This window comes from Nilaparvata lugens, chromosome 13, assembly GCF_014356525.2.
Source record: "Nilaparvata lugens isolate BPH chromosome 13, ASM1435652v1, whole genome shotgun sequence".
Taxonomy (NCBI): Eukaryota; Metazoa; Arthropoda; class Insecta; order Hemiptera; family Delphacidae; genus Nilaparvata; species Nilaparvata lugens.
In genome coordinates, this window is record NC_052516.1 from 8354696 (window position 1) to 8373876 (window position 19181).

The 19181-nt window shown below is 36.9% G+C and overlaps 1 protein-coding gene across 1 annotated transcript in view; it reads left to right on the forward strand.

Moving 5' to 3' along the window:
* Positions 1 to 19181, forward strand: part of LOC111055500 — a 145582-nt gene that overhangs the window by 24278 nt on the left and 102123 nt on the right. Inside the window, exons 7-10 of the mRNA XM_039439723.1 lie at positions 257 to 329; positions 3211 to 3348; positions 5563 to 5734; positions 8863 to 9034. Coding sequence (XP_039295657.1) covers positions 257 to 329; positions 3211 to 3348; positions 5563 to 5734; positions 8863 to 9034 — 555 coding nt within the window. The remainder of the gene's footprint in view (positions 1 to 256; positions 330 to 3210; positions 3349 to 5562; positions 5735 to 8862; positions 9035 to 19181) is intronic.

Consider the following 19181-nt stretch of genomic DNA (forward strand, 5'->3'; position numbering starts at 1 on the left):
CTAGAGTAGAGTCTCTTCTCGACCTGAGTCGCGTAAGTGTGAGTTGAGCCTAAAGATTTCGTTATGCTTAATGCTATCTTCCTCCTATGACATTGGTAGTTGGTAAAACATATTTTGCCGAAGATGATAGACAATGATTGTAACACCAATACTCAGATTCAAATTCAATTAAGATGATAATATTGATTTGACACAATTCAATTTAAAAAAATAATTAAATTGAGATATTGATTGCAGCTTCTCTGCTGTGTTACAGATGTTCAATACAAATTTGAGGACCAGCAAAGAGAAACTTACTCAACAATCAAGTTTCACACCTTGGAAGAAGGGTAAGTAGCCAAATGATCACTATAGAGAAATGGGAAGCATTTATATTATCTATAGGAAATTTTAATAGTTTTAAGTGAATTTGCAGAAAAATTTTTCACTCCAAAAAAATGTTTCACTCCAGCAGAATTTGCTGTAACAGCATAAAAAGTGCATTCAGATTACAGCTGCATTCGTATGTTCGATGATTTTTCAAATGGCCATATTTAATGAACGGTGAGGAATTTTGCGAATCGGATTCCAGATTCGTGTTTCTTGCATCAAAGAGCATAAGGTCACGAAGTTTGAGCGATTTTTAATTTTCACCAAAAAATGAGAAAATCCATGGACCATCGTGTGTTTTGGAACAGTAAAAAAAAGTATCTCAGACTAACAAACGCTTCGACCAATACATTTGGAATTATTAATGTGGGTGTTCTTGGACGCATTCTAGAGATCAAGTTCGTTAGCCAAAGTAATTGAATCCATTGCAAGGAATATAATATTGAGAGTGCGTGTGGAAAAACTATTTGTAGTTATGTCTTCTCCAATAAGCTTTATTGTTCCAACTTATTCGATTAGGTGCCGTTTGCACAGAGTCAGTTTAAACTGGATTAGATGGATCAAGTCTCGCTCCTTATAATGTAGTTCATTCTGAGTTTAAGTCACCAGCTGATTAAGTTCAGTTTTAAGGTGCGTACAGATTTACACGCCGTGAACATGAACAATATTCACTTTTAATCAGCTGATGCCAAGCTTTTTATATCTGTATCTTACCGTTTCTGTAAAAATACAGATATAGTCAGCTGATAAGAAGTGAATTGCTCATGTTCACGGCTCGTATATCTGTACGCACCTTAAGCTTTGATTGTTTGACAGTTCAGCTTTGACAAACGGCCCTAAGTGTCTCTTTCTCCAAGAAAGTCAAACTGGGAGATGAACTCAAGTAAATCTTTGAATTAAGTTTAAACCATCAGCTGTCTCTAATTGAAATAAATCCGACTATACATTGATTAATCGGCTTTGGAGATAGCGACCCTCAGGTTCGTCTACATTTAACGCTAATCCACGATTACATTAAAGTATGATCACAGGTATTAAAAATTTATGTTTCATCCCGGGGTAAACGAACAGCTGATCTGTCACGTTTAAACCAAGATTAATATGATGCAAATAGGCCTCAGAATATAGGCACTACCTCCGTACACAAAGCCATAGTGCATTCGTGTGACGTCAGCACAGCTGGGGCTCCTACACCGATTAAAACACTAGCTGATATAGATCAGCTGAAATCAACAAATTTTTATTGGTGTAGGAACCCTACCTGTGCTGACATCACACGAATGCATTACAGCTTTGTTTATGGAGGTAGTGATATAGGTCACTATCGAGAGTTTGATGAGTTCTGGAAAAATCAGTGTGTGAGACTGGTAACCAGGTAGTTATAAAATAGCTATTTATGTATTAAGAGCGTAATGCGCGACTTTATCGCTTGCGCAAAACAGTTATCACGCGATGCGAAGTGGAGCATGATAATTTTGCTAGAGCGATAAAGAAGCATTACACGCGAATTATATACAATTTTTTTTCTACAACTTTACAAACCTGTTAAATCACTTATATCTGGCGGAGTTAATAATAATTTGTCTCCACTGATATCCATCATGGCTGCAGAATCGGAACAATTAACGAATTTTTAGGTTAAGATCTGACCGAGAGTGGTTTGTCTTTTGGCAAGTTGCTTATCATCAGCTGATTAGTGTGCGTAAAGAAACTCTCCTGCGCATGCGCGAATGATTAGCAAGCGTAAAGAAAATCTACTGCGCATGCGCGGATGGTTAGGGAGCGATAAAGTAGATTCTCCTCAGAGATAAGCTGTTTTACAAGGATAATTGAGTATGTAAATTCTTTCTTTATGCGCAGTTGTAGAAAAAAATTTTCTACAACTGCCCAAACCTTAAATTACTTATATCGGTGAAGCTACAATTACCGACTTTTTAGGTTAAGATCTGACCTTTTGGTGAGCTGCTTACCATCAGCTGATTGGCGAGCGTAAAGAAACTCTTCTGCGCATGCGCGAATGATTTGCAAAAGTAAAGAGAATTTACTGCGCATGCGCAGATGGTTAGCAAGCAAAAAAGTAGATTCTCCTCAGAAATAAGCTGTTTTATTCTTTTTTTACACACAGTTGTAGAAAAAAATTATTTCAAAAGAAATCACTGCTATAGTGAAGTCCACGTTATAATGACAGTGTTTGATTAGCAATTGTATTGCTATCATTGTCTATCATTCACAAAGCGGATAGCCCTATCTCTTTCTCGCTTTCCTCTGTTGCCAGATCGTATTTTAGCAATGTAGAATCAATAATTGATATATTTAATATAATTCATCAATAAGATATTTCATCTCAATTATGAAATTATTGAGAAGTATAATTTATTGCTCAACAAAATATAATTGATTATTTTAAACAAGAATGAACAGTTAATATTACATCAAGTATCCTGTATCAGCTACCGTCTATAGAATGCATTGACAAGACAGAGAATCAGCAAAGTTGTTCTTAAACTTGAATTTTGAAAAACACTTTGAAATGAAAATACACTTACTTGAAAAAGGACAAAAGTAACAAAAAAGTAAGTGTATTTTAACTTCAAAAGTGTTTTTTTAAAATTCAAGTCTAATTTTAACAGTGAAAAAGTATGGATATACAACAGAGTAACGTTGTTCTGCTATCCTTCTCCACTGCCATTATAACGTGAACCTCACTATAGTCGTTCTATTTAACAGAATAAAAAGTGATTCAATAGTGAGAAGTGAGTGATGGAAAACAAAATTGAAGAATTCTAAAAACGTTTGTAGAAATCGAGTGCTCACATTTTGTACCGTTTTGCAACTTTTCAGAACCTTATACCGAAAAGACATTCTCTACAAACTGACTCCAACAACTATCCACAGGACTCTGATCAGTGCTGAAGGGCTTAACCTGAGAATAGGGTCTAAGCCAGTGACAGTTGAAAATGAACACTTCTCTGAGATGAAGTAAGTTTATATTTAAATCATTGACCGAGCGAAGTGAGAACTAAGATTCAAGTCGACGGTTTTGCATTTCTCTTTATGTTTATATGTTTTTTTTGTTTAAATTTATGCTCATATGTTCCGCATTTACAGTGAAACGCAGCAATAAATTTCCATGAAATTAGACATGTATGTTCCTTTTTGAATTTCGCGTCGACGTATACATACGGTTTTTTGAAATTTTGCATTCCAAGGATGATACAAAAGGGAAAGGAGTCTCCTTTGAACGCCAATATTACCATAAAAAATCTGGTGTGGCGCACTCACACAACTTTCCTTGCCGTTATGAAAATTGATCACCTGACGCTAGTGTTCCTGCGCATCTAAGGTCTACTATTCAAAGATCTGAGTCAGCTGGTGACAGGACAATAAAGCTGGATACACACGGGATCTGCTATCTCTTCATAATGAATGATTTAATAGAATCAACAGTTGACAACAGTTTGCAATTGAATAATCACATTTTCTCATATTTCAAGCTTATTTTTAATTTTAGGTGGAAATGTTACTGAACATCCATTGCAGAGATTTTCATGCTCTATCTTTTCCACTTCAAATTTGTTGTTTGAATTGTGTATGGAGGTTGATAATTGAGAATCTAAGATCAAGCTTTGCATAGATGGGGCGGAGCTCCTGAAATTTTTACAGATATAGGACTTGTTGCAGTTGATAGAGCTTATCAATGACTATTCCAGGTATGAATTTGATCAAAATCGTTGGAGCCGTTTTTGAGAAAATCGCGAAAACCCCTGTTTTTGACAACATTTTTGCCATTTTAGCCGCCATCTTGAATTGAATTTGATCGAAATTGTTTGTGTCGGATCCTTTTAGTGTAAGGACCTCACGTTCCAAATTTCAAGTCATTCCGTTAACTGGGAGATGAGATATCGTGTACACAGACGCACATACACTCATACAGACCCATACCCAAAGACCACTTTTTCGGACTCAGGGGACCTTGAAACTCATAGAAATTTAGAAATTGGGGTACCTTAATTTTTTCCGGAAAGCAATACTCTCCTCACCTATGGTAATAGGGCAAGAAAGTAAAAACGACTCTCTAATGTCAAAATCACACTGGTTCAATGAAACAATAGTTATTTGTGCAACTAGTGCGCAAAGTGACAGTCTGCTGCACCGTGAGAAACATTCACGCCCGAGCCATAGGCGAGGGCGGAATGGTTTCTTGAGTGCAGCAAACGAACTTTGCGCATGTATTTCACATTAAATTTTTCCTACAGTTACCATTGAATATGAAAATTGGGTAATTATGGGTAAAATGATGGCTGAAATCAATCAAATGTTTGTGTATGATGCTGTTATTAATAACAACCTTAATTCATTTATAAATTAATAATCCAATTGAAGTTGAAAATTCTCAGCCAAAGTTCTCATTTTTATTCATTTAAGAATCAGAAAAAATACAGATAAAACAAAAAAATTCCATTCAAAATACACGCCAACAGCTTATTGGGATAGCTGCAAGATGGCTGAACCGACAAGCGCGCAACCTAGCGGGAAGAATCGTACCTAACTTCGTTTCATCCAGCTAAAAACCGTATTCAGATATTTAGACTTAATATGGTTAACTAAAATTACCGAAAAATACTATAAGTAAACTAAAAAATATTTATAAAATAACATAGACAACATTTATAGAAAATATTTTATTGTAGTATATTCTAATGTTATTTTATCAATTTTATTGACATGGATTTCAATCGGTAATTATTTAACCTGAAAATTTGAATTTCATAATGTGTGTTTGCTACATTTCTCATTGCTTGGAGTTGAAATAATTATTACTGTCAATAGAAAAGAAACATTATTTATTATTAAATGATGAGAAGTTATTATTTAATTATGATTTAGATAAACATTATTATTGTTTTGGATTTCTAGATTGGGTTTTTATCATAAATATGTAGCCATACAGCCATTGATGATTCTTATCTAACCACAGACATTTTTACCAAATTAATTTTTATTTTCCTGCACTTGTGCTCCATATAACCTACTAACTATTTTGCGTTGTCATGCTGCAAATCTGGAGTACGCAAAGTAATACTTTGCGCACTAGAGCGGAAAAGTGATTCTTCGCAGCCTGCAATCAGTACAGAAATGGTCACTTTTCAAGGTATCTGTGAGAAAAATAATAATTATTCAATTTTTTCGCAGCTGTTCAATTATACCTGTATCCGAAGGGGAGTTTTTTAAAAATAGACCAATTATAAGGACGGAAAGTGTCAAAAATGGAGGTGATCAATATATGCTGGTCAACATTGATATAAGTTTCCATTACTACCACGATGAACAGGAAGTATTTGAATGTGTATCGAAAACAGATAAGGTTTGTGCAATTTTTCACTTGTCACTGTTTGATTTCTCAAACGATGATTAATGAAATCTTCTTCATTTTTTTTCTTCTTCTTCTTCTTCTTCTTCTTCTTCTTCTTCTTCTTCTTCTTCTTCTTTTTTTTTTTCTTCTTTTTCTTCCTCTTATTATTATCATTCTTATTGATATTATTCTTCTTATTAATATTATTATTATTATTATTATTCTTATTATTATTATTATTCTTATTATTATTATTATTTTATTATTATTATTATTATTATTATTCTTATTATTATTATTATTATTATTATTATTATTATTATTATTATTATTATATTATTATTATTATGGAGTGATCCATGGTCTAGTGGATAGAGTTCCTGCGTAGCAGCATAGAGCTCCCGGGTTCAAACCCTCTCAATACCAAAAGTTTTTTAACCAGCAGATCACTCCCGTGTTATCGGATGGGCACGTTAAACTGTCGGTCCCGGCTGAAGTATGAAGGCTGAAGTATGACAGTCGTAAGGCCCATTGACGGCTTAAATTATATATTCAGGCGGTGGGACCTTCCCGCACGGGACCCCCCACCAACAAAAGCCATAAGAATTTACTTTATTATTATATATTATTATTATTATCATTTTCCCTGTTTGAGGTTTTGCTTGACCACCCTTTCCCTGGGCTCCGACCCCCAAGGAAGAGTGACAAGCAATTTTTCCAGAGTGACTGCTCCACATGTCCATGTGGTAAACAATCATACTGGGTCCGTTACCATTAAATCGTTTGATCTGAGTAGACGTAATGAACCAAGAATGACAGCCTTCTGCATCTGACCTGCAAGCACAGCAGCAGGTCTCTCACAGGCTGGAATCGTTCTAAGGTTGGCCAAAAATGAAGGTCTCACGCCTCCCAGTACACAATCAACACCACCATTCTCACAGAGTGGCCTGGGTTTAGCCTGCACAGCTCCATTAGTAGGTCATGATATTTCGTCTGTTTTTCCTCCTCTTTGGTGACAATGTTACCCTCAGCTGGTGCCGAAAACTCAATGACATACATTGTCTTCAAAGTGATGTCAAGGAGGACAATATCAGGATTTGTGGCTCTTGAAAGCCTGATGGTAGAGAATGAGTAATTCCAATAAATTTGGCACCTCTCATTCCCCACAACAGATTCAATCTCCCCTGGGGCATAAGGCAGCACTGGTGTTTTGTCGATACCAGATGAGTGTCTAAAGCTGCATACACATATACACTCTTCCAACCTGCACCGAGCTCGCTCCTCCCTCGTACCGCCCTTGTTCCTCCATCGAACTACAGTCGCGCCGCCCACGCACCCATCATGAACGTTACAGAAGATGTTAGATCTTCTCGCGTTCCCCGGTCGAACCATAGTTGCTCCCCGGTCGATCATCAATCGCTCTGCTGGAGTGACGTTCGGTTGCGGAGCAGAGCGAAAGTCTGTACGCACCTTAAGATGGTAATTGAGCACTCGCAGAGCAGCATTATGTCGATGGATGTAGCCTGCAGTTGCATGCACAGAACAAGAAGACAGGATGTGCATGATCATCTCTGGTGCTCTATGACACACCCTGCAACTGATATCAGCAACATCCATGTGCATTACTCTGCTGTGGTATGACAATGTGTTGATGACACCATCTTGACATGCCAGTATGAGACCCTCAGTCTCAGATTTCAGGGCTGCTGACTTCAGAAAAGCAAAAGTCAGTGGCTTGGACAAGCCTTGCTCCTCAACATGCCTGTAGAAAACACCATGCAAGGACTTGTCCTTATGTTGCTGCAACAGGAGTCTGTACTCAGCAGTCTTTTATTCTAGCCCTGAGCTGATTAGGCTCATGCTCCTCCTCCCGATCAGAACGAAAATCGAGACCAAGGGTATCTGCCGCATGCTGTGCTGCCTTATATAGGAAGACCCCAACCCCTGCAACTTCATGGTCATGAACCAGCTGCAAAAGGGGATCAGAGCATCTTTGTATGCTGCAGGCAAACTGTAAGGCCACCCTGTTGTGCAGATTCTCCAAACCAAGTAGACCTCTGCCCCCTTCATGCCTTGGCAGGTATATTTGGGCAACAGAAGTGCGGGGATGTAAACTTCTCTCCATGTGTATCCTTTTTCGGGTTTCCCTGTCCAGGTCCTGGAGCTCATTCCGATTCCACTTTTATTATTATTATAATTATTATTATTATTATTATTATTATTATTATTATTATTATTATTATTATTATTATTCTCCTGTCTGTCTTCTTCTTCTTCTTCTTCTTCTTTTCCTGTCTTCTTCTTCTCCTTCCTCCTTCTTCGTCTTCTTCTACTTATAAATCTGGTATTGAAGAAATACATTGTTTTCCAGACACCATACAACAATGAAAACAGAGGGATAGTTTTAGTTTTTCAAGTTTTGTGGCTCAATATCAACACATACTTGGAAATGTCATAATTATTTAGATGTGATATGAAATGTCAATGACATAGTTTGTGGACTGTTTCATGGTTACAATTATGCCCCTTGTGTATTTCCGATAGACTCAAGCAGGCAAGAATGCACTGAATGAGCCAGCCAGGTCATGCGATATTATTATTATTTACTGAATGGGAGAGAAAAACTGAGGATATTCCTTGTACTATTCATTTCCCAAATTTGTATTATATTTGAAAAGTCCAAAATGAGGTTATGATTCCAAATTTCTGAAATTTATTCATTTTTTACTAAAAAACAACAGGAACCAGGAATTTTTGATTTTGGAGTTTGAGAAACTGGTTAGTAAACACAAATATTACACTCAAATCAGTAATAATTGAAAAATTTTCACACAATTTTACAAAATTTAGAGCCAGAAAAATACAACTCTCCATTCAGCACAGCTGACAATACTATGAACTCTACTAAAAACTAGTACTCTACCATGACTCTACTCTATCATGAACGTTTCCATTGGTAGAGTTCACAAGATAGTTGGTACTTGCCCAGGGCACTCTACTATTGAAAACCAGGCTTATAAGCTACAGTAGACTACTCTATAGTCACTTCTAATATTTCTTATATATTTCCAACACAGTAATAAGTTCCTGAGAGTATCTAATGCAGTCACTTCCAATATTAAGAAATATATTTCCAACAGAATAAGAAGTTCCTGAGAGTATTTAATATGGTGGTGATAATGAAAAATCCAATTCACTATATCGAGTCCTATGATGGCATTGAAATCGTGCGGCTTAATGACGACGTAGATGGTCTACTTCTGGGAATTTTTGAGACCAAATATCTATTAAATGGAGTCGCCATTCGTTTCGGTAAGAACAATACTCGACAAAATCTTAGGGCTGGTCTCCGACTTCGGGATTTAGCCAAGTTCTAGACTTTAAACAGCTGGAGTCAGAAAATTGGCTTTCGAAAAAGCAGTTTCTCTCTGTCTCAGATACAGAGTAACGGCAAGCAACGGCATAGAAACTGCAACTACGCCCCGTTTTGGAAAGCCAATTTTCTGACTCCAACTGTTTAAAGTCTAGAACTTAGCTGAATCCTGAGCTCGGAAACCGGCCCTTAGAGTAATGATATCATAAGAACATATCTCATTGTTTTTCAGAATTCATCCAGTTTCGAAGCTCTGCATCAATTTATCGTGCTGTGTATCAAGTTGAGTTTAAACTGTATCATATTATGTTGATACTGTAACAAGTTGAGATGATAACTGTATCATGTGTGGTGATACTGTATCATTTATGATGATACAATAGAGAAAAGATAGTGGATAGCCCAAATTACAAGCGAGAGCAGAGGACTGTCGATAAATTTAAAGAGCAAAATATTGAATGATAATATGCTAGAATAACGAGAGCAATAATTAATAGATTGAATGTAGTAAGTAATATTTTCAGCATTAAATTTATACCAGAAGTGACTTATTTGGGTACTCACCAGCAAGTAGTTTTCTTCAAATACTAAATACCAACTTACTCCAGGAATTGGAATTAGGTTTGTGGCAGGACAAGACGGAGTCAGGAAAAGGTGTTGGCCTCTCTTGTACATCTGCTACCCCTATCCGATGTATGTTAATTCTGGCATCAATTTAATTACTGATCAGTCCAAAAATTGCTTGGAAGATAACTTTACTATATTGACTATTACTTTACACTGCTGCACAATTCAAAGTCCAATTGCACCAGTTGAATATTTCAATTTATATATTCACAAATAACAAGGAAAAACTGTACTTTTCCCCAACTTGGGACAGTTAATATATCGATAATAATTTTAACACAACGACGAACGTGTAAAATTGTATTTCAACGGCAACAATCGAAAAAACAGCAACGATCCTGTTTTTTCACCGTCCGATCCGAGCTGACAACTTCAACTAACGATTATGCGATAGAATAATCTAAATACTAACTTATCCGCTAGGGCGCAGCAGCTGCCGGCCTCGCCACTGCAACTACCGCGAGACTTAAAACTAATTTAAACTAGACTTAATCTAAATACGCTAAAGGGCGTCACCATTCCCCCCACCCTGAAACATAGTTTTCAGCCACGACTTTGGCCAAAACTAGACAAAACAAAACAAACCGAAAGAAAATTAAGACGACAAAAGAAAAATGCTAACACAACAAAACAAACAATAATTCTTATCCTAAGAACTATTGTGTGGGCAATGGAAACAATTTGGTGGCAGGACGTTTGAAACGACCAGTAGCTAAACGTACTACTGCCACACGTATGACACCATCGGCTCCAGGAAACACTTCCTCAATGATTCCTAGAGGCCACTTCAATGGGGGTAGATTAGGCTATCACAACCGTTCCAACAGTGAGAGGAGGTGAAGACTTGGACCACTTTCCACATACTTGTAATTCATGGAGATACTCCTTTCTCCATCTATTCCAAAACGATTGAACAAGCTGGTCGATGAGTTCGTAATGAGTGAGACGATTGACGGGAATGTCGGTCACATCCTTCATTGGAAAAGCCGTCAACGGTGTCAGCTTCAAAAAATGATCCGGAGTTAAGGCGAGAGGTTCGTTCGGATCCTCGCTCAAAGGGCACAATGGCCGAGAGTTCAACACCACCTCCACTTCAACCAACGCAGTATTCATCTCCTCATAGGTCAATAGTTGATTGCCAATCACTTTTATCAAATGCAACTTGACCAATTTTATGTTGGCCTCCCAAATTCCACCGAAATTTGGGGAAGCAGCGGGAATGAATTTCCAATCCACTCAATAATCAGCCAGATCATTAGTAATTGTATTTTGAAATTCCGACGAATCCAATAATTTCACTAACTGTACCAGCTGTGCATGCACACCAACGAAATTTGTACCATTATCGGAATAAATTACACGGCAAGGTACGCGTCGAGATAAAAATCGGCAAAATGCTGAAAGAAACATTGGCGTAGATAAATCAGAAACCAATTCTATGTGCACAGCCTTTGTTGACATACAAACAAATAGACAAATGTATGCTTTGAGGATCGAGCCATTGTGATGCGTACAGGCCCACCGTAATCAACACCACACTGTCCAAACGGTTTACTCTGGAGTACCCTGCATGCAGGTGAATCACCCATTTTGGGAGGTGTTACGCTAGGCCGACATCGGAAACACCTATTGCATTTTTGAATACGACTCCGAATGACCACACGAGCAGAAAGTATCCAGAACCTATGTCTTATTAACGACATTAATAGACGAGGACCAGCATGACAATTTTTTTGATGATAATGATCGACAAGAAGGTTGATGAAAGGTTCACTCTTAGGCAAGACAATAGGGTGACAGCTGTCGAAATCCATGTCTGAGTTCGGCAAACGACCACCAACTCGAATTAACTCCTTGTCTATAAACTGTGACAAACGCTGAAATTTGGGGGCACAATCTTCACCCTTTTTTAGTTGAACAAGCTCACGTGAAAAATGAATTCTCTGTACGACTCTACACAAATATCTCTCCGCCGCATCGAATTCCAGTTCACCTGCTTTTGGCAATATTTGCACTGCCTTCAATACTATAGTTGGCCAAACGAAAATGGGTCCTTCAAGGTCGAAGCTTGCTCTTGACACCACCACCCGTCTCTACCAACACTGTTGCCACTTTGTACTAAGGGTGGCTAGTAAGAGAGAAAGTGAATGTGTGTGTGAGAGAGGGTGTGATAGTGAAGTATTGTTATTGTGGGGAGTATTGTTTGCCTTCTCTGGATTGTTGACTATGACGAGGACAATATAGTTCACAGTTTTACAAATGTATTGTACATAATGCTTTTATACTATATATTTATAATACATATAACTTTCAACAGCTGTGCTGGTGTTTGAAAAATAATAGAAGCATGAAAAGGAGTTGAAATGTGAATAGGCCGAGTCAAAAATATATCAATGAGTTTTTCTGAGAAATATAATAATCACCTCCTCACGCATAAATGAACAATTCTGGAAAACACTATGAATACCTTCAACCTTTCAACACCATACTGGCTCTGCTGGCGAGAGGAACTCATTCTGTCATTTGCAGTTCTGTAAGCAACTTCGCTCCGTAACTGATTTATATTGACTGTGGAAAATAGCAGAGTAGTGAGTTATAAATTTTATTAATGTTTGTATATATTAAGTTATGTTCTAAATTCAGTATAAAGTGGTAGAATAGTTAGTTTGTATATTTTGTATATTACAGTATGCCATCTAAGTTTTTATAGTGTTTTTATAGCCCAAAGATTAATTTATTGAAATGGACTGTACAATTGAAATTGAAACACCGCACACACCGCACAACACCACCACACCGCACAATATCGAAACACCACCCAACATCGGAATACTGCACACACCTCCAACTAAATCAGGATCACGTAGAGGAAGAAGTGATATTGGGAAGCAAGAAAGGAATATCATCTGGAATGTCTACAGATTCTTCCAAAAGATAGCCGAAAACCCCGATAGACTTGAATTGATCAATTTTCGAAAAGTTCAAGAGGTTACAGCTGAAGCATGTGGAGTTGGTGTTACAACTGTAAAGCGAATACGGAGACGTGTAGATGACTCGGATGAGGAAGTGAAATTTGATACGCCTCGAAAAAAATACTCCAGAGATGCAAAAGTGGTCAACATGGACAGTTTTGATAAGGACATGGTGCGCCGATGTGTATTTCAATTCTATGATAATGGAGAGTATCCTACGTCTGAAAGAATCAGAACTGTTTTGAAAGAGAAGATTAATTTCAGTGGGAGTGTTGAATCCGTCAGAAAAATCATAAAGAGTTTGGGTTTCAGATTTAGGAAGTGTAATGATGGTCGACAATTGTTAATGGAGAGGAGAGACATTGCGTGTGCACGAGCAGTTTTTCTCAGAAAAATGCACGAGATAAGAAGAGAAATTAATCCCCGACCAATATTCTACATTGACGAAACGTGGGTCAATCAAAATCATAGCCGATCGATGATATGGCAACACGAAGACGGAAGTGGTGGATTGAAAGTTCCAGTTGGAAAAGGAGGCCGATTGATCATTCTTCATACTGGATCAGCTCAAACGGGGTTTATTCCTGAGTGCAAACTAATTTTTAAAGCAAAGAAGTCCACTTCGTTAGATTATCACACCGAAATGAACGCTGACATTTTTACAGATTGGTTCCGGAACTTTCTCAATCTCCTTGAAGAGAGTTCAGTGATTGTGATGGACAATGCAAGTTATCACTCTGCGCTGACAGAAAAAATCCCTCGCACCAACTGGAAAAAGGTGGATATCCAGAATTGGCTAGAATCGAAGAATGTTTCTTTCTCTGAAAATGAGACAAAGGCCGAATTATTGTCGAGAAATGAAATAAAATACGCCGTGAAGGAGTATGAAATTGATAGGATCGCACTGGAAATGGGCCATGAAGTGGTTCGTATGCCACCCTATCATGCTCACTACAACCCGATTGAGCTTGTGTGGGCACAAGTGAAAAATTATGTAGCCACAAAAAATAAAACATTCCGATTGGCAGATGTTGAGAAACTTATGCACGAGGCTATTGAGAGGGTGACTGTGGAAGATTGGAGGAAATGTGTGAAGCATGTAGAAGAAATTCAAGAAGATGATTTGAAAAAAGAGTGCCCTCGTGATTTGGCAATGGAATCACTTGTTATTACAATAACAGGAGACAGTTCATCTGGTGATTCCGAATTTGAAAGGGATTAAGAATGAAGAAGCAGAAAAATAAATTAATGTATACATGTGTAAATAATGTATAAGTGTAAATAATGTATATTAATGTATATGTGTAAATAATGTATATGTGTAATTAATGTATTGAAATATGAGATGAAAAAAGATGAAATGTGAAAAAGGTGAAAAGAAAAAAGATTTTAAACACGCCTGATTGTACAAGTACTTTCAGCCAGTCCAAAGCCTGGATGAAGTGTGATGGGAATCAAATGAGAATTCATGCAAACTGAAAAATGCAGAGTGTAGTGGGCACTACAAGAATATTGGCTAAAATAAATAAAATTACATCACTCCACTTCCAATTGATTATTATAAAAGTCTTCAAGTAACCTTTATGAAGTAATAGCTCAGTTTATAAATAGTTGCATTTATAAAGAAAAATCTAATCATCTTTATAAAATTGGATTTATTGATGTCATGACTCAAGAAAGAGTTATACATTATACATAACAATATTATTTCCTTCATTTCATGATGTTAAAGAATATAGCGGCTGATGGGAGGAGGTAACGGGGGATGTTATTGTTCTAACCTCAAAGAATGACACAATAGAACTTTTGTACCTGACGTGCTCAAAAGAATTTGTGACAGGTAGTGACGGAAAAGAGGAAGAGGGAAGGTATGAGAAGGAAAGAGCGATGTTCAGGGTGTAGAAATATAGTCAATGTATATAGACTGGTCGAGCGAGGGGTGGACAAGAGTGGCAACATTGCAGTGGCCTTGAAGGATCCATTTTCGCTTGGCCGACTATAGTATCATGATACGAAGCAAACGTTGATAGTCAGAGCATTTCTCAATCAAATTATATATTACATTATCTGAAACACTTTCAGATTGAACAATCGTGACAACATTTGAAGATTTCATTTCAGGTGGACACTCTATTTCTTCAATTTCAAATTTTACAGGCCAGTGATTTTCCTCCATAGTCAACCAGTGGGGTCCTGTCCACCATGTCTCGTGATTAATGAGATCCATTGGTTTAAGACCACGCAATAAAGAATCGGCGGGATTATCCTCACCAGAAACATGCATCCAACAATCGATGTGTGCGTTTTGAATTTTCGAGACTCGATTAGCCACGAACGCCAACGTGACGGCAAACCTCTTATCCAATGGAGAACAACAGTTGAGTCTGACAAAGCGACAACACAGACAATTTTACAACGAAGTTCGAGGACAGAGAGGGTAGCTTCAAGTGGATTGACTAATACAAATCTCGGTATTGATAGAGTTTTACTCAGTGCAACCTCCGATTTTCCACACAGCAGTGTTACTGTTGAAGAACTACCATCTTCTTCCTGTGATCTCAAATAGATCACAGCTCCATAGCCAGACTGACTTGCATCGCAAAAACAAATTAATGTAATCTTGGAACCAACAAATACTCCTAAGTGACGAGGAATGGACAAATTCGACAAAGATTGAAATTCTGTTTGACATATCTCCCACTGAGATGCAATAGAATCAGGCGGTTTTTCATCCCAATCTGAACCAATACGCCATAATTCTTCTATAAGACATTTCAAAAACAACGTGAGAGGAGCAACTAGTCCTAGAGGATCATAGATTCGCGCCACAGCAGATAATATATTCCGTTTTGTGGCAATAGAGTGACCCTGTGAGACGAAAAAACGAAACGAATCGGAAAATGGTTGCCACTCTAGACCTAATATGGCTAATGAATTTTCGATATTGAATTCTTTGGACAACAAGGACCTTTCACTATCATTGAGACTTGTCATCAGCTCCTCCGAATTTGACGCAAACTTAGTCAATTCAAATCCACCAGCTTTAAACAGCTCTTTGGCCTGACTACACAATTTTTTCGCGTCACTTACAGAAGGGACAGACATTACCAAATCGTCCATGAACATATCTGTAGGAATGCGAGCTTTAGCATCCGGAAAATTATCGCCTTCCCTCTCAACCAACTCATGGATAGTTCTCAAAGCCAAGTACGGAGAGGAAGTGATACCAAATACGACACAATGTATTTCATAGGTTTCAACAGGATTGTCTACCGAAAATCTCCATAACACCCGCTGAAATTCACGGCAAGATTCACTCACAAATATTTGACGATACATCTGTTTCAAATCACCTGTCACTCCAATTGCAAAAAGACGAAAATTCAATAGCAACACGAAAATGTTCATCTGTAACTTCTGACCAGCATGGAGAATCGAATTCAATGACAAACCAGTCGTAGTTTTAGCGCTTGCATCATAAATGATTCTTACAGGTGTAGTAGTACTACGAGCCTTCACGATTGCGTGGTGAGGAATATAATACCCCTGTTTATTTTCATGATCCTCAATCAAGGTCATGTGCCCTTGGCGCAAATAATCCAACAATATTTCGTGGTATGCGATCTTAATATCTTCGGAGCGAGTGAGACGATTTTCCAAATTTGTCAATCTCCATTTAGCCATAGAATATGAATCACCCAAACAATCAGCTGATTTTTCAAACGGCAAGGATACCACAAATCGACCTGATTCCAAACGACGAACAGATGAACGAAAATTATTTTCACAATCCAACTCGGCAGGTGTAAGATCATTCCCCGATTTAGGACAATCTTCAACCTCCCAAAACCTCTGTACTAGATCATTCAAAGGTAAACTAGAGACAAGCAAACAAAATTATTGAATTGTTTATTTTGTGACGAGTTCAAAACTGGGGCTCAACCCATAACAATAAAACCCAGTTTACTGTCAACTAATTTGACTGAACCTACCTCTTGATAAGATTGGTAATTATTGATAAGATCGGGAAAGAATTCGGCACCCAAAATACCATCCAATTTTCCAGGGATGAAAAATTTATCATCCGCCAATTTATCATTTCAATGATTTCAAGTAGGACAACTTAGACACATCAACTTCACGAGATGGTAATCTGTCAAGTATTTTTTCAACTACCAACGCATCAACAGCAAACGAAAATGTAGTGTCAGCATGAGAACGAATTGTGAACGACGCTCGACCTTGAACCTTACTTGATTGACCGCCAAACCCAGTGACAGTTGAATAGACAGGTTTAATATAACAAGCCTAGCTGACGACAGGCATGAGAAGTTACAAAATTCTTCTCACTACCAGAGTCGATAAGAAATCGCAGGGGTCATTCTTGCCCTCTCTTATTTCTGATCAGAACGATAGCAGTAGAAAATAAAACAATAGTTTTATCATTTTCAGACTCATTGTTTACCAATTTAGTACTACAACAACTAACACCACTCTCTTCAGATTGATTTTTGAAATCGAAATGTAACAACATATGATGTGAATTTTTGCATTGAGTACAGGAAGCATTGCTTTTACACTCACGAGCTGAGTGACCTCCCACTAAACATTTTACAATAAGACTTTTCCTATTGTCACGTTATTCTTTATATTTAAATAACGACTAGCCTCCTGCTTGGCATCAGTCGGTAGAGCATGAAATATTTGATATAATTATAAAAAAATTAGGTCGTGGTTTTTTAATAGGACATAGTCTCATAAAATCTTTATAGGCCCAGATATGAGCTTCCCCTATAACTCTTGTAATTCATTAAAAATAAATATATATAAATATGATACTTATACTATAGTGTTGAGGAATTAAAATAAATTGCACACCATAAACAACTTGATACATATATTAACAAATAATGCAAAAAATAGATCAAGGCAAAAAATATAAAGAGCAATAAAAAATATATAATATAAAAATAGAACAATAATTGAAATCAGTAAAATATCACAGGCTAAACATTATACTCTAGATTTATAGCACGAAACATTACCATGTGCCTTTATTTTAAATCATATGCATCCTTTTGCATGTAGCTGCGATATGAGCTTGCTAATACTTGTCGACTTGGACAACTCAATTAAAAATAGGTTCCTTAAGATCAACTTGATAAATTGGCAACTAATAATCCAAATATATATATTAAATTCTCTAGTATCTAGTAGATTTCCTTGTAATGAATATATATTTTATCTCAGGGTGCAAGATTCGGCACCTGATGGAATAAGTAGAGCAATTCATCTAGTGAATTAGAGCTACACAAATTATCGCAAATTATTGCAAAAATTAATGATCATATGCATATGTTTTAATAGCCTAGATTTTATACTTCTTTGATTCAATAGAATTTTCTGAAATGTACTGATTCATTTACTCCTTTAATAAAATACCTTTAATACTATATTTACTTGCGCAAGTATTTTTTATTAAATTCTTAATTCATAAGAAAACCCTTTCGACTAGCTAGCTTTGATTATTAGATAAATTCGAAGCACCAAGGGCGCCCATCACTAATTCAATATTTCTCACTCACGTGTCGAAATCTTCTTATAATCCGCCGATGTCGATCCAACTCCTGGTGGTCCTGGAATATGGTAGCCGGAATCGTCTCTTCCAAGGGGTTACAAAAATTATTTGAAATTGAAAATGACTACTGCTTTATAAGAGCATCACAAAGTCTTTTAAGAAATTTAATAATTCAATCTAACTTTAGCTTTTACAAGTTATAGCAAGGTATTACGCTCTAAAATATTTAGGGTCCTCTCATGGTGGCATTTGGCTGGCAAGTGTCTTGGTTCTCCTCCTCAATTTTACAATTCTTATTTCCGACTTTCAAATTTACATAAAATTTGAATATCCTAGTCCTCCGCCATTAAAGGTTCAAATAGATTGTACTAAAATATCAAATTATTACTTAGGTTGTATGTTTAATATTTTCTTTGCCTTCGGGCCATCTCTATAACATAGACTATACAATAATTGAACATAAATCCCAAACATTTATAGAAATATATATAAATATTTTTGAATTGGCATACTATTGCCGCCTATTAACTGCCATTATGCTATTGGTGCATGCAAATTGTTTCAGTATTCATGCGCTTGGTAACCTCCTATTTCCTGAATACACTTAATTATTTTTATTAGGTTTTTTAAGTATGCTCTCTACATGCTAGTTAATATTCTATATACTAATATTTATTTCATGCTTCCTAATAGTTAGCCACGTGACCATTTGTTCTTTCAAATTGCATACCGTTTTGCTGCAATAGATCTCTGCCAAGGGGTCTGGTCAGATTCTACGTTGCATGGCTCGGTCGATCGTTAGGTCGCCGATCACTGAATGTATATACCTAACCTCAATCTTCAAAAATTTTATAATAATATTATTTATTAGCAAAAAATTCTTTCAATTCCTTTTTAGGTTATTGTACC